Source organism: Triturus cristatus, chromosome 2_2 (assembly GCF_964204655.1).
Source record: "Triturus cristatus chromosome 2_2, aTriCri1.1, whole genome shotgun sequence".
NCBI classification, from domain to species: domain Eukaryota; kingdom Metazoa; phylum Chordata; class Amphibia; order Caudata; family Salamandridae; genus Triturus; species Triturus cristatus.
In genome coordinates, this window is record NC_140582.1 from 227,226,351 (window position 1) to 227,242,964 (window position 16,614).

Sequence of the window (16,614 nt, forward strand, 5' to 3'; positions counted from 1 at the left end):
AACTGGTGTCAGGTCCAACAACACAATATCAGCATAAAACAATACTGAAATGGCGTCATTACCTAATTTAGGTGGAAAAGAACGAACCTGGTTTAATCAGTGATTCTATCATTTGAGCATTGGATTTTAACCAGATTCTTAAATAAGCAGAAGTACAAGGGGACAATGCTTTTCCAAATGTTAGAAACTCTGTCCCTCCAGGACTGAACGGTAATGTTAATCTTTATGATGCTTCCTTTCTTACACCAAATTAGATCAGGTCACAGGATTTATTTGCATTTTTGCACTGGCTGGCATGTATTTTCAATCTGAGTTGCTTTCCTTGGACTAGCCTTGGTACCTAAAGTCCTCAAAAAGTGATGAGAGTAGAATATGCTGTTCCCTAAAGAAAGTGTTTACCTGTGCCCTTAGCTGGGCGATTGGTTTAAAAAAAAAAAAAAAAAAAAGTTTCTGTAGTTGGAAGGCTCACATGGCAGACTTTCTAGCAATGTTCTATATGATTTAGGTTTTTTAATAAAAGAAGAAACATTTTTACCAACACAACAGGTACAGTTCATAGGTGTGGTGCTAGACACCTCTGTGGGTAAGCCATTCACTCCCAAGGAGAAAGAAAGGTATATTGTGGAGATAATGCTTTTGTTTTAAATTGCAGAAATACTATATGAAGTGTGAGGTCTTCATCTTTTTAGACTGATAGCATCACATGAATGTCTGTTGTACCCGTTAATGATGAGGACCTCTTTAATTGTGTTTAAGCGAACAGTGTAGGCAATTCATTGTATTCATTTATTTAGTAGAGTTTCTTATGGTCTTTCACCAAAACACTTTCAATAAATTATACCAAGTAGTACGGTGGATACATGTCGACATTTGAAATGAATACATAAAGCAGGAACTCAGTAGAACTTTCCCAAGTCAGATAGAAAAAAAAAGATTATCAAAATGAACCCTTTTAGTGCTTAGGGTTTTCCTATCTGGTACTAATCCTTTTTTGCCATTTGGAATACTTCACATATTTACTTTTTTTCTGCAAAGAAAGGATTGTGTAAGAAAGCATGTTTGTCTTACACAAGTGGCATAATCAAAAGGATACCTGTGTTAAAGTTACAATGCTCCCAGCTTTCGAAAATAGGTTGAGAAGAAACAATTGCCTCCAATATATTTTCCTTTGTGTAAGTGGTGTTTAATATTTCCTATTTTCGTTGTTTCTAAATACTTTTAATTCATAGGGGATATTGGTAAGATTACCAGTGATGAATACAGAATAATATACATATCTGTGAACTAGATAAAATTCGGAATTCACCATTGGCCTTCTGTAGATTAGATACATTTTTCATTAACAAAATACTCTAAAATTAATAAAATAGTGAATATAAATTTGAGGAAAAACTGAAATTGGCTCCATTGTTTACCTCCTACATTTTTGTATTGTTTTGAAGGCTAATACTCTTGATGTTCAAGAGGCATATGCCTTTCTTAGTTGTTTAACAACATTGGATACCCCGAGCCAACAAGAGAGCCATTGCTTGCAATGATTTTTCATTGTGTACCACCCATAATTCTCTTATCAATAAAAAGTCAAATGAATGATTAATGTTTTTTACCAGTACCCAAAAATCTAAAGTTAAGTACTAATCACGTTCTAGAATTGACAGAAGAAAACAACTGGAGTCCTGCTCCGAAAGCTTAGCTATTGTTCTATCACACTGCATAGATTTTAACTCCTTTTGCTCTGAATATTATTATATAACTTTGTTAATAACTGCCTCACATGAAAAAACTAGAATGCCATAAATCTTACATGCAGATGAGCGGGTGTAATGTGATATTTATTACTGTTATTGAATGATTGGGTTGGACATCATGACTTAATTAGGGCTGCGCCTCTCATGAGTCCTAGCCCATCCCCAAGCTCAACAATGGTGATAAATAGCATATTACACTTTGCATATATACATTATTAGTCCCACTCTTATGGTTAATTTCCATATTAAAAAACTAAATTTTCTAGCATGTTTGGTGATTCAAAACCTAACTTGTTTAGCAACTATTATCTAGGTAATGCCCACTTTATGAAATAATTTCTATCCAGAAAATGCCAACACATATTTTGCAAATAAAATGAATTCATTTGCCGCATTTCAGGACATAAAGAATTTATAGTCGCTTTAGACATATTTCTTCAAAAGTGATAGTGCTTGCAGCTAAATTACAGTTGTCTGCTTGAAGCTAAATTACAGTTTGATAGACCTACAAGTTCAAAAAAATAAAAAGGGAATTGGAAAGTCGGAAAAAGAGAAAACATGTGGGGAGAGTAGCAATTAATTACATTATTTGGTTTTTTTGTAATAAACCTGATTGCTGCAATAATGTGATTCATAAGTCATAATGTGCTTAGTTGATACTTTTCAAAGTGTTTTATTCCAATAAAGGTTTTTAATATTATGATGGCAGATTACCTACATGTAATGTTAAGTTCTCTTCCAGGGGATCCTCATCAATAGTCATAAGCATTAGAATATTCCCGCCCCTGCGCGGGACCATTCTAATGCTTATGACTTTGATGAGGATACCCCTGGAAGAGAACTAGGATTACAGGTAAGTAACTAATCCTTATTAACTAACAATGCCAGTCTAAATCAGGAGGATATTTAGAGCTAGTATCAATTATCTGTAATTTTGATGTAATTGACTAGAAGTCATGGGCTACTGGTGATCTATATGTAATTTGACCATCTATCATGAATATTTATTTCACCGCCTCCCAGGTCATAGAAGAATGGACTTGAATATTGTGATTTGATTAGGCAGTGAATTTGAATTTGTTACCGGATTTTAATGTGTTCATGAAAATGTTTGATTAATGAAGCTTCTTTTGACAGGATTATTCACTTCACTAGCTCATACGTAATACTTAGAGAAGCTTGTATATTATAAACGGCCACCTTGTTATTTATATTTTTTTATACATTTCTTTTATTGAAACAGTATTGCTTGGGATTCTCGTTTGTAAAAGATACCAGTATGTTAAGATGCAAGATATAGGCTTTAAAATGATGAGCTCACTGTGAAACTTAAAAATAACATAGGGCTAAAATGTAAACAACCTAAAGGACACTAACCTTGGCTAATTTTAATGAGTCTATTGATATGAATATGATGAAATAAAATTACAAATCTCTTTAGCCCTGGGTCGAAGCCAAGGGCACAAAAGCTTGTTCTGTTTCTGATAGTGATGCGTTAGAACATTGGGCATGATGTTAGGCCATCTTATATGTTGGTGTGATCCTGGATTTACCATCAGGGTTTTACATATTTCTACTCTGTGCTTGTGTTGGCAGCATTTTGTAGACCCTCATAGTAATTGAGCTATATGGTGGCGACTTACTATTCTATGGTATGAAGGTGGTTGATGGGATCATAAGTCTTCCTAATCCTCTAACTCAATGTCATTACATAGTTTGAAATAAAATGCCAATCTTATGTCACAATTTCTAAAATAGATACTTTCGAAATTAATCATACTAACGTCATATTATGCACTAAAGATGTAGAAAATGAACAAACTAATTTGTATGCGTAATTTGCACAAGTTTTATAATGTTCTATAGTTATTGCAGAATTGTGATTTTATAAGTTGATTAAATTGTGCATGTTCTATTACTGTGTAGTTACACAGTGGCCATGTTGTACAATAGCCTCTTATTATGTAATTGAGCTTTTGTGTTGGCGTCATACAACATGGTTGTAGTTATTTTAAGAACATACCTAAATTATATGAGCTCCATGGTGTGGTGTAATACTGTATAAAATATCCCAATTCAAGAAACCAATTCCAGTTATGGCATATGTTCTAGAGTAGTTTGTGCAAAAAATGTACGAAAAGTGAATTAAGTTGGTATCAGATTAGAGCCCCTAATGAGGGCTAGGCTACTGTGTACTGTGTTGTGCTTTCTGGCTATCCCTGAAGTAAATGCAAATTTGCAAGTGTGCATATGTTGTTTTGAAGTAATTTGTAGTATTGTTTACTTTTACTCAAGTAAGGCTTTGCATATCTGATTATAACCATGAAATAATGGTTTAGTGTAAAGATTAGTCAATTGTAAAATGTGTGTTGGTTTAACTCTTGCCAAATCCCTGATAATATTTGATGAAGGATTATTCAAAGTATTTTTCATCGGTTTTATAGTACAGATGAAGTGACTATTACTGAGGCGTTCAATTTGAACCCTAATAATAAATGAGAAAAGAGGAAGTGAAGTTCAATCTGTGAGTTAGTCATTTCCATAAAAGGATAACCAAACTCTGTGATCTTTCTCTTTCCCTTTCTAACATTTAACTAGAAAAATAATATGTAAATCTTCTATCTGAAAGAAACACGTTAGTTAGATTCCTCACCTTAGAATAGATTCCTCACCTTAGAATAACCCCAGGCGTCAGACTGGATCCGGAAGATTTTTCGTCAGCAATACCCCTTGCGCGTCGCTAGGCGTTGTCTGCGGCTCCGCGTCCGTCGTCTGCGTCGTGCGCCGGAATGACGTCGTCAGAGTACTTAGACGCCGCCCTCGCGCGCTGACGTCAGTTCTTCTTTTTTCCGCGCCAGTAAGCGCAGATCCGGGAGAGCTAGCCCTTTTAGTCTTTTTTGACTAAGTTTTTTGATCCTTTTTGATCTTGTCTCGACTCCGGTGCCGGTAGGATGCCTGGTTTCAAAGCCTGTGCTGACTGCAACCGCTTGATGTCGGTTACGGATCATCACCGCTGGTGCCTTTACTGTTTGGGCCTCGACCACGACGCGGAGTAGTGTTCGGACTGCAAGGTCCTGACTTCGAAGGCTAGACGGGTGCGGTCCCGTAAGCTCCTGGAGCTTCGCCACTCGGCTCGGCGCCCCTCTCGATCCCGGTCCAGGAGGAGGTCCAAGGATCGGTCGTGGAGCCGCAGCCGACCTCATCATCCATCGTCTGGCTCCAAGTCTTCGGGTAAGTCGAAGCACTCCAAGAAGTCCAAGAGGCGACACCGCTCTTCGGACTCCCCTCGCCGGTCGCGCGACTCGGCCGAGGGTCAGGGTGGTTCCACCCCCGCGGCTCCAGCGCAAGTCCCCATACCCGCCGGTCCCTGGGACTGACGCGACGCCGGCGGAAGTCAGTGCCTTCCTCTCTGCCATGAGGAACCTGGCTCCGCCGTCGACGCCCGCTGGCGCGCCTTCGGGCCCCGCGGACCCGATTGGGCAAACTTGCATGCCGGCGGCTCCGGCCCCGGCGCCGGCTCCGGCCTCGACGCCGCAAGTGCCCGATGGACTCGTCCCCGAGTCCCCGCCGACGCCGGTCAACCTAGTCACGCCTCCTCCGCCGGCGTCGACACCGGTTCCACCTCCAATGCCAGCTCCGCTCGGCGTCGTGCCCCAGTTTAGCCCCGCTCCGGACCCGGCGCCGTTACGGCATCGATGGACGCCGCGTACGGCGCCGTTGGAGACACATTATGTCTATCGTCCGGCTCCGATCCTTCCTCCTGTTTACCAGGAATCGGTTGACTGGGGCGAATGGGAGGGGTCCGAGGATCCTATGGCCGTTCAGGCTCAGCTGTCACAGGACTGGGCAGATGAACTGGGGGAGGCCAGTGGTCTGGATACCTCACCAGACACTGGATTCATCTCTCCTCCGACTGTGGCTTCGGAGGAGGGTGCTGCTTTCTCTGTGGTGCTGCGCAAGGCGGCCGCAGCCCTTGGGCTCGAGCTGCCTGCCGTGGCTGTGAGAACTAACGTCCTCACTGAGGTGCTTCAGTCTGCAGCAAGCTCCACTGAGCCTCTGCTGCAATTCAATGAGGCCCGCATTGGCGTTCTGCAAGGCACCTGGTCCAAGCCCTCCACAGTTCCTCCTGTGGACAGGAACGTCGCCAGGCGCCACCGCCCTGCTCCGGGCGACCCCAGTTTTCTGTCCCAACACCCCACCCCCGAGAGCCTGGTTATCCAGGCTTCTACCTCCCAATCCTCCTTCCCGACCGCTCCGCCGGACCGGGATTCCAAGAGACTGGCTGTTCTCCTCCCTTAGTTTGGGTCTGCGGTCCTTGAACACCGCCTGTCTTTTGGACCGTTATTCCCACTCTCTGTGGGATACGGTGGAGGACGTGCTGCCCCGTGCCCGGAGGAGGTCCAGACACGACTTACCCAGGCTCTGGCCGATGGGAGGGATGCAGCACGACATGCTATCAGATGTGGGCTTGACACTACGGACTCGCTGGGTAGGGCGATTTCTACCACGGTGGCGCTTAGACGTCACGCCTGGCTGCGGTCCACGTCCTTTTCGGGAGATGTCCAGAGCACTCTCATGGACATGCCCTTTGATGGCACTTGCCTTTTTGGTGAGAAAGCGGACAGTGCGCTGAATCGCTTTAAGGACTCCCGGGCTACGGCCAAGTCCTTGGGCCTCTCGGCCCCGCGGTCGCAAACTTCCGCCTTTCGTGGCCAAGGAAGGGGTGCCTCCTCACGTCCGCCTAGCCACCAGCCGCAGAACCAACCTGGTCGCGGACGTGGTTTCCGCCGAGGCGGTTCTGGAGGACGACGCGGTCAGCCCACATCCGCCTCAAAGCCTTCCTAGTCCGAGCTTTCAGGCCCATTCCACGCCAGTGGGCGGCAGAGTTCGCCATCACCTGCTCCACTGGCGGTCCATCACATCGGACAGGTGGGTGCTGCAAATCGTCCGAAGGGGCTACTCCCTCCCCTTCGAGACGACCCCTCCAGCCATGCCACCGCAGCACCACCGTATCTCGGGGGATCATTTGAATCTTCTCCACGAGGATGTTTCGGCCCTCTTGGCCAAGGGGGCTGTCGAGCGCGTTCCAAGCCCAGAAGTAGGTCGTGGTTGTTATTCCCACTACTTTCTGGTTCCCAAGAAGGGCAAAGGGGGCCTACGCCCTATCTTGGACCTCCTGAACGTCAATGCCTTCCTCCAGAAGGAAAGGTTCAAGATGTTAACTTTGGCTCAGGTTCTAGCTGCCCTAGACCCTGGAGACTGGATGGTAGCGTTGGACTTGCAGGACGCATATTTCCACATCCCCGTCCTGCCGGCCCACCGGCGTTACCTGCGGTTCACGGTGGGTCAAGAGCACTTTCAGTTTACCGTGCTCCCCTTCGGCCTTACCAGTGCCCCTCTGGTGTTCACGAAAGTGATGGCGGTGGTCGCAGCTCATCTGCGCAGATCAGGGGTTCCAGTCTTCCCCTATCTCGACGACTGGTTGTTGAAGGCGGGCTCGCCCCAGGCAGTCGTCTCCCACCTCCAGACTACGGCGGATCTCCTGCATTTACTGGGGTTTTCCATCAACGTGCCGAAGTCACACCTGAGTCCCTCTCAGAAGCTCCTCTTCATCGGAGCGGTTCTCGATTCGGCGCAGTTCCGGGTCTATCCGCCGGAACAGCGGGTCCGGGATATTCAGGCCCCGATTCCCATCTTTCGGCCTCTATCCTGGGTTTCGGTCAGGCTAGTGTTGCGGCTTCTGGGGCTGATGGCCTCCTGCATCCTACTAGTGCATCACGCCAGGCGGCGCATGCGGGCTCTGCAGTGGGACCTGAAGTTTCAGTGGGCCCAGCATCACGGCAACCTGTCCGACCATGTCTTGATCTCGGAGGGCACTGCACAGCAGTTGCAGTGGTGGATCACGGACCGCGATTGGGTCACGGGCAAGAGCCTCTCCCTTCCCCAACCGGAGCATGTCGTAGTGACGGATGCGTCCCTCCTAGGATGGGGTGGCCATATGGGAGAGGCGGAGATCAGAGGCCTCTGGTCTCCGGCGGAGTCTCGCCTCCACATCAACCTGTTGGAGTTGAGAGCGATCCGACTTGCACTGAAAGCCTTCCTTCCCTCTGTCAGGGGCAGTGTCGTGCAGGTGTTCACGGACAACACCACCGCCATGTGGTATTGCAACAAACAGGGCGGGGTGGGGTCGTGGACCCTTTGTCAGGAGGCTCTGCGTCTCTGGACGTGGCTGGAACACCAGGGCGTCGCCCTAGTGGTTCAACATCTGGCGGGCTCTCTGAACGCCAGAGCAGACGAACTCAGCTGCCGGTGCATGATGGATCACGAATGGCGTCTGAACTCCGAAGTGGCGCAAGGTCTCTTTCAGCAGTGGGGAGAGCCTTGGTTAGATCTATTCGCCACCGAAGAGAACGCGCAATTTCAGCAGTTCTGCGCGTTGGAATTTCCAAGGCGGCACTCGCTCGGCGACGCTTTTCGTCACGAGTGGAGTTGCGGTCTGTTGTACGCCTTTCCGCCTATACCACTTCTGCCCAGAGTGCTGAAGAAGATCAGGCACGACCGGGCCCAAGTCATCTTGGTGGCTCTGGATTGGGCACGAAGGTACTGGTATCCCGAGCTACTCAGTATGTTGACCGATCCTCCGATACGTCTGCCCCTTCGGGAGGATCTTCTGTCGCAGCAGCAGGGGACGGTCCTCCACCCGAGCCTGTCCAGCCTCCACCTCCATGCGTGGAGATTGAGCGGCGGCAGTTGATGCCATTTGACTTGCCTCCTGAAGTCTGTGATATCATTCTGGCAGCCAGGCGTCCCTCCACAAAGATGGTATACGCCTGCCGGTGGAACAAATTTGTGGCATGGTGCACAGCAAAGGCTGCGGATCCCCTTTCCGCCCCTCTTTCTGAGGTTCTCCTCTTTCTTCTTTCTTTGGCCCGGCAGGGCTCTGCCCTGGGCACCTTGAAAGGTTATCTTGCTGCCATCTCTGCCTTCTTGCGGCTTCCTGATCAGCCTTCTCTTTTCAAGTCCCCTGTAGTTACACGCTTTCTACAGGGCATTACTCACACGTTCCCTCCCGTCACTTTTGTAATGCCTCAGTGGGACTTGAATCTTGTTCTCGCATTTCTAATGTGCGCTCCCTTTGAGCCTCTTCATAATTGTCCTCTTCGTCTGCTGACGCTTAAGACTGCTTTTCTGGTAGCCATCACCTCGGCTAGACGGGTGAGTGAGCTCCAGGCTTTATCATCAAAGCCTCCTTTTCTCTCTGTTCATCTGGACAAGGTTGTCCTTCGGCCTCGTCCCTCCTTTCTTCCGAAAGTGTTGACCCCCTTTCATCTTGGGCAGTCTGTCACCTTGCCCACCTTCTTTCCGCCTCCTTCCAAAGAGGAAGAGAGGCTCCACCGTCTGGACCCAAAGCGTGCGCTCTCCTTTTATCTGGACCGCACAAAACAGTTCCGGGTGGACGACCAACTTTTCGTTGGATACGTGGGTGCTAAGAAGGGGAAAGCTGTGCATAAACGGACCATCTCTCGGTGGGTCGTTTTGTGCATCAAAATTTGTTATTCCTTGGCAAAAAAGGACCCTCCTGTTGGCCTGCGCGCCCATTCTACTCGGGCCACGGCGCCTACTACTGCTTTGGGACGGGGTGTCCCTTTGCAGGACATCTGTCAGGCGGCAACGTGGGCTTCGCTACACACGTTTGCCAGGCATTATTGCCTTGACAGCCAAGTCCGGAGGGATGGCTTCTTTGGCCGTTCTGTCCTCCAGGACTTTGTGGTGTGATCTTGGTTCGCAGACCCACCTCTGGGGATGGTATTGCTTGGGTATCTATTCTAAGGTGAGGAATCTAACTAACGTGTTTCTTTCAGATGAACAAGTTACTTACCTTCGGTAACGATGTATCTGTAAGAAACGTTAGATTCCTCACCGACCCACCCATCCTCCCCGTTCTGCGAACTGACATCTAGGGTTAAGGCTATCCCTTTCAGGGCCCTAGAATTTTTTGCCACCAGTGTCGGTATCTTGCATGGCTCTGCGTTCCTGGCGCGGAAGGCTATGTACAAGAACTGACGTCAGCGCGCGAGGGTGGCGTCTAAGTACTCCGTCATTCCGGCGCACGACGCCGACGACGGACGCGGAGCCGCAGACGACACCTAGCGACGCGCAAGGGGTATTGCTGACGAAAAATCTTCCGGATCCAGTCTGACGCCTGGGGTTTTTCTAAGGTGAGGAATCTATTCTAAGGTGAGGAATCTAACTAACTAATGTTTCTTACAGATACATCGTTACCGAAGGTAAGTAACTTGTTCTTTAGCAAAGTAAGCACTTCTTCCTCCTGGTTACCACCTCTTTTGATCCTACAGATCGCAACAAATTTAGTGTTCTTATGTTTTTTCTTTATTATCAGTGACATTGATATGTATAGACAATGGTTACTTAATGTCACTGTGCTTGAATCCCTTAAATGTTCTTCTATATGCTTTGTATTTAGTGGTTTCAGTTGTCCTAGGCTAAGCGACAGAAGATCACGTCCCTGATCATCTGACGGTGAAGTTGATGAAATTAAGGCCCATCTTGTACCTGGATACCTGGTTCTCTAAACCATTTTCATGTCTTCAATTGACAAAACAATGCTGCCTAGAGTTCAGGGTTATATCCAAGGTGTATTCCTGTAAGGGAATTGTAATGCAGGTAGATGGTGGTTAGAGCCAAAGAGAGAGGGACACAGCTATAGGAATAGTGGAAAGCGGCAGGTGCACAGGGACCTGGCACAGCCTGCCATGTATATTATGTACATATTATATAGCACATTAAACTCAGACCTATTGGCTTTTCCTATTCTTGTTTTAGAGACCAAGGGCTTGAAAGAGCATAAAACATATTGGTGAACGTCACAAATTTTGGTACAGGGATTGACATTGCTGAAGTCTTCACTAATGTTTGTAATCTATGCTGATGTTTGAATTTTGTCTTTTCTAACCCGGTTCCTTTGCTCACCAGATTGACAAATTTTTGACAGAGATTCTTCAAGATCTGATAAACAATCTGACAAGTAATATGTGGAGAGTTCGAGAGTCTAGGTAAAGGATGCTGTTTAATAATATATTGCCTTTTTACCGTGATCAATAAAATCTTTGTCTTTTTAGGTTCTTTTAAATAAATTCATTGTTTCAACATGTTTGCACTTAATATTGGCTTTTCGTGAAGACTGTGCATGTGTACTACACTCCAAAATGTTTAGTGTGCAGTTAGATTTACTGCACCAATTGAATCCTTTTATTAAAAATAAAGATGTAATTACCCAGCATGGACGCTTTCTTAAATTGTTCTGTTTTCATCTTCTGCGCTTTGTGGATGGATCAAGAACATTGCTATAAAAAAATATTCTACACTTTCATCAGCAGTGATATTAATGAAATGTGAATACGCACTCATCATTTTTTAACTACACGAGCAGGTTATTTTGACCTCGTCCCATTGGCAACCTGAAGATGTAAGTTCCTTAGTGGCTGAAACCTCAGCATTACAAATTCTTCAGATCCTCATTTTTTGACTTGGCTTCAGGATTTTCTATGTGCACCGCACGTGGCACTTTCTTTTAATGAATGTGGTACCTGTGGCCGGAAAACGTTTTTTGAACTGAACCTTTTTCGTCATTGTGAAAGGGTTTATCACATTAAGCATATTTTATTTGGCTCCCATTCTTCAGTGGTCAGTTGGGTATTTGGTGTGGTAACTGTTTGTATTTTTTTCTCTTTCTTGGTCCTGGCATTAGTGTTTTCGACCAGTAGACAATCACTCTCACGTGCTGCTAGTGACTTCTAACTGCAGATTTCTCACATTTTGATTTTCCCCAGGCACCAGAGGGGGTACAAAAACTTTAGTAGAAATGAATTTGTGCGTCGACAGCTAGCGTTGTTTGGCACCACATCAGGTCCATCAGATCCAGATGTAATTTTGGGGCCATTTAGGACAATCGCCACCACACACTTATGTCATTTATTTTATTCCTGTTGCTTCTGATGCTGATCTGGAGCTAGCAATTCTGTCTTTTTGACAGAACTTTCCCTCATGAAAATTATTTTTTTCCTCACAAACTTCCAGTGGGCAGATATGGGCCCTCAAACTAACCAGTTTCAAGCTGTGCCACAACTGTCACTAGCAAATATCGGTAACAGACGCTCACAATGTCTGGGCTGCTGCCATTTGGCCTTCTTCCCCTGAGCAGACCGCTAGGGCAGACGAAATACAACACCTGAAAGAGACCACAGCCCCCATTGTTGGTACCCCACTGATTGCCCTGGAGTGCCTTTGGGCCTCATGGATTCGTGGTGGCAGCCTGTTAGAAGTGCTTTGGCGGATCCATCTTTGATGATAACTGCGCCACCTACCTCCACCAGAGGTTGGCCCCATCTCTTCCCACGGTTCCGCAGGCTCCTGTCTCAGCGCAATGTCTGACACCATCTTCGAGGGCGAGACTGACCTCACCGGTGCGAGCCTTGATGCAGATTCTTACTTCACCGATGCTTGATTCATATCTGATAGTTCTATTAGAGCTCAGCCCCACCTACGTCATCCCAACTCAGAATTCCACGACTGTGATCCAGATGAAGATGATGACAGCAATGCTTTTTATGAAGAGGAGACCATTTTTGAAGATCTGCAGGATTCCAATGGGCTTGACACCTACCGTGACACTGGCCTGCCATCTCCTTACTCTTATTGCCACAGAAGAATCTAGCTTCTTCCCAGCTGTTATCAAGAGGGCAGAGGAAGTTCTTTATTTAACATTACCTATGCAGGAGATCAAGACAAAAGTTTTGAAAGAGGTTCTTAACCTTGCGGTGACCACACAGGAACCTCTCTTATCCTTTACGTAGGCTCTAACAGAAATACTAGTGGGCATGAGTGCAAAACCCCGGATCTTGCCCACAAGTTAACAGGCATGTGGCATGACCTGTCGTCTCCCGGATCCCGTTTTCTTTCTCCAGCATCCTACCCCAGAGAGCTTGATAGTTCAGACGTAGTCCCGCTGCCTGAACCCCAATTCTTTTCCCACACTCCATCCGACAGAGAATCTAATCAGATGGACAATTTCACAAAACATGTTTTTCCAGTGCCAGTCTTGATCTGCGATCCGTCAACACCTGTGCTTCCTGTGACAGTTTGGCTGATGCGAGACAGAGTGGTGGATGTGTTGCCAGCTGTCCTCAAGAAATACCCTACAATGTCTTAGCTTTGAGGGCCAAGATGTCTTGGAATATGTAATCTGTTTTGGCCTAGACACAACTGACTGCCAGGGTAAGGAAGGCAGTAGGCACCAGCATGATGCCATGCGTGGACCCGTTCCACAGGCTTCTCTTCAGACATCCAGCAGTCCCTGAAGAGATGGCTAAAGATGGTTTGAAACTTTTCGAGAGAAGGTTGACTCTGCCCTCGAAATTTCAAGAGCGCGACGTCACAGATTGTTCTATGGGCCTAGTTCTGCCAGCTCGGCAGCTCCTCCAACAAGAACACCCCTTTTTAGGCTTTGACAGAGACACAGCCAATATGGCCCTCAGCAGCAAGAGGCCTTTCAGCCCTTTTGGTTTTGATGCCTGTGAGGCAGCTGACAGCATTCAGGTTCACTGGGGCAACGTTCTAGCCAGTCCACAAACTCTCCCTCAACAGTCAATGCTGCAAAACTGCTTTGATTTATCCTTGGCAACACGATTACCCGGTAGGAGGTCAGGTCACCTTTCACCTCCTCACATGGCAAAGCGTTATGTCAGACCTGTGGCTGCTCCAGGTCACGGACCATGGCTAGTCCCTACTTTTTCTGTCCTATTCCCTGAACTCGCCACCTTAACATCTGGAGGACGACTTGTCCATGTTCCACGAAGAAGTTAAAGCTCTCATGGCCAAGGGAGCAATAGAGAGGGTGCCAGCATCAGGCTGGTTTTCCAGTTTATGTCCTGGTGCCAAAAAAGGATGGTTGCCTTTGCCCCCTACTCCATCTTCATCCTCCGAACTTCTTACTCTGGAAGGACAAGTTGAAGATGCTTAACCAGGAAATCAAACAAAAGGGGGAGGAAGAGGTCTTGTTCGCTGTAGACTCAGCCTCCTGTCATATACGAAAAGCCAAATAAAGTTCACCCGTACTTTAAAAGTAACTATCCTTCCAGTAGTTTGATTGAATTTTAAGGAAAACAATACATTTTCTTAAAATAACCCTCACTCACCAAAAGGTCCCTTGGTGGCATGCTTCATCATTGAGTTCTTCCCACCCCGCTGCAGGGGCGAGCATGCTACAGCCGACGAAAAACGTGGGAACACTTTGTAATTTGACTTGAGTTGAATACAGCACATTGTCTTAATTGACAAACAATCCCAACTTAGTTTTTCAGAAATCTGATAAAGGTGGCGGGCTTGTGATGATGAATCGAGACTTCCATCACAGGAAAGTACAGGAACACGTCAACAATGGTAACATATACGCTTCTCTTGATTATGATCCTACAATGGAAATAGCAGCGACTATCTGGGAAATATTGAATAAAGCAGAAGAACACAATTGGATTGACATTCCAACGAAGAAGTATCTGACTAACCAATTCCCTAGACGACCCAAAATTTATATGTTGCCTAAAATACACAAAAGTCTAGCAGATCCTCCTTTTTGACCAATCGTTTTTGAATGTGAATCTTTGTTTGAAGGCCCTGGACGTTATATTGATGCCCATCTTCAACCATTCATGCAGAATTGGTCAACATATGTTGAGGATACTACAGATTTTCTACGGAGTCTCAACATCAGTGGACAGGTCACAGACGAATGGCTTTTATGCACTATAGATGTGGTTTCTTTATATACTTCAATACCACATTCATGTGGACTTGAGGCAGTGGAATGGGCTTTTCTTAGGCAAGAGAACTTAGAAACCCCTAAAAGTTTAACATTACAATTACTCGAATTCTGTCTTCAGAACAGTTACTTTAAATGGAATGACAAGTTCTACATTCAGTTAAACGGAATGTCCATGAGTTTTCCAGGGGCGCCTGCCTACGCGAATACCTTTATGGTGAAATTTGAACATGACTTCATCCTAACAGATATCACTTGGCAGGAAGGCATAGTATTTTTTCGAAGGGTCATTGACTATATTTTTCTCATTTGGAGTAAATCTTAAGAATTATTGAAAAACAACTTGCGTACACTAAATTTGATTGACCTGAGGATACAATTCACTTACACAATTGAAAAGAAAGTGTTCGCATTCCTAGATGTGTGGATTGAATTACAATCAGATCATATAAGTACATGTTTATATAAAAAAACCAACAGACAAAAGCAATTCATTATTGTTCAACAGCTTCCATCTGCCATCACTGATCAAGAATGCACCTGTTTCTCAGTTCTTGAGAACACGTCGAATATCATCAGAAGTAAAAGTATGTCAGGAAACTCTTCAAAATCAAAAAACCAACTCTATGGCCAGAGGCTATCCCGAAGAATTATTAGATAAACATTTAAATAAAAGCTCTGGACACTCCAAGAGAGAAATTACTTAAAAAAAAAACAACTAACAGGATAGTCTTTGTATCTAAGTTTTTGACTGCTTCTACAAAAATCAAAAACATCATTAACAAACGTTGGGAACTTCTCGAACCAGAAACTGATTTTAAAGGTCTATTCCTTGAGAATCCATTATTTGCCTATTCGAGAGCATGCAACCTTAAGGAACTTCTTTCCAGAAACAAAACGCAACCTATTACTGGGAAAAGTGGCACAATTTTTGGGGGGAATTGCACCCACTGCAATAATGTTATTCCGGGTGGTACGCTTCTACATCGTAAGACCAGTGAAAAAATCAGACTAATGGGGAGCACAGATTGTAACTCCCAAAATATAGCATACTCAATTAAATGTCCGTAGGGACTCCTGTATATTGGAAAAACTGAGGGAAAAATGAAAATACGCCTCACAGAACATAAAAGTAAAATCGGGACCAAAAATATTAACTCCAGCATAGCTGTCCGTTGGGAGGAATGCCGCCATACCATTGCTCAACTAAAATTCCAAATTATCGAACAAGTACCCGTGGCACAAGGCATCGACAACTCCACAAGACTACTGCAGAGAGAGGCATTTTGGATAAAAAAGTTAAATATCTTGACGCCCCATGGACTGAATGACAAATTCGAAATGGCTTGTTTTCTATAAAAACAAGTAATTTTCATGCACACGTCATAAGAATCCCAACACACGTACATTGACAATCAACATTCACAGATAACATCTTGCAGGTTCTTTCCTTCACATGTTTTCTTTATTATTTGTATTTTTCCATGTATTTTTTATGCATGTTAATTTTTCAATATGAGTATGGTTTACACATACTTTACTCATAGAGAGGATTGTTAGTTTTTTTTCTTGTTCATCCACAATTGTGTGACACTCCTTGACATACCAAATAATATGCTGTAACAATGGATACTAACCACTAATCGGCACTTGGGTTACCCGTGAACATCATTGATTGTTAATGCCGTATATTAATTGTGGAGACAGTATTCGGCTCTTACTTTTCATGTTGTGCGCCTTTTACGATCACATTCATTTTCTTACGTTCCGTTTATATATAATGGAATGTAATTTCCATTAGCGATGTAGACATTCTCATATAAATAAAGATACAATGTTGACTTCCAAAGAACACTGCAATGTGAGGATCGCGTTTATTGGATTGTTTACTTTTGTCATGATGTTTGTGTCCAATCATGTGACATTCTGTTGCATCCAGAAGTATTTATTGTTAGCAGTCGCTTTGAACGTTCGATTGAACTGGCAGCGTGAGGGTGTTTCACGTCGGGATCTTGGATATCGGTAAGC

General features: G+C 45.1%; 1 protein-coding gene across 2 annotated transcripts in view; it reads left to right on the forward strand.

Moving 5' to 3' along the window:
• ECPAS (Ecm29 proteasome adaptor and scaffold) overlaps positions 1-16,614 on the forward strand; it is an 819,497-nt gene that overhangs the window by 380,570 nt on the left and 422,313 nt on the right. For both annotated transcript variants that reach the window (XM_085641278.1, XM_085641277.1), the window contains exon 31: positions 10,743-10,822. In XM_085641278.1, the coding sequence (XP_085497404.1) occupies positions 10,743-10,822 (80 nt within the window). The remainder of the gene's footprint in view (positions 1-10,742; positions 10,823-16,614) is intronic.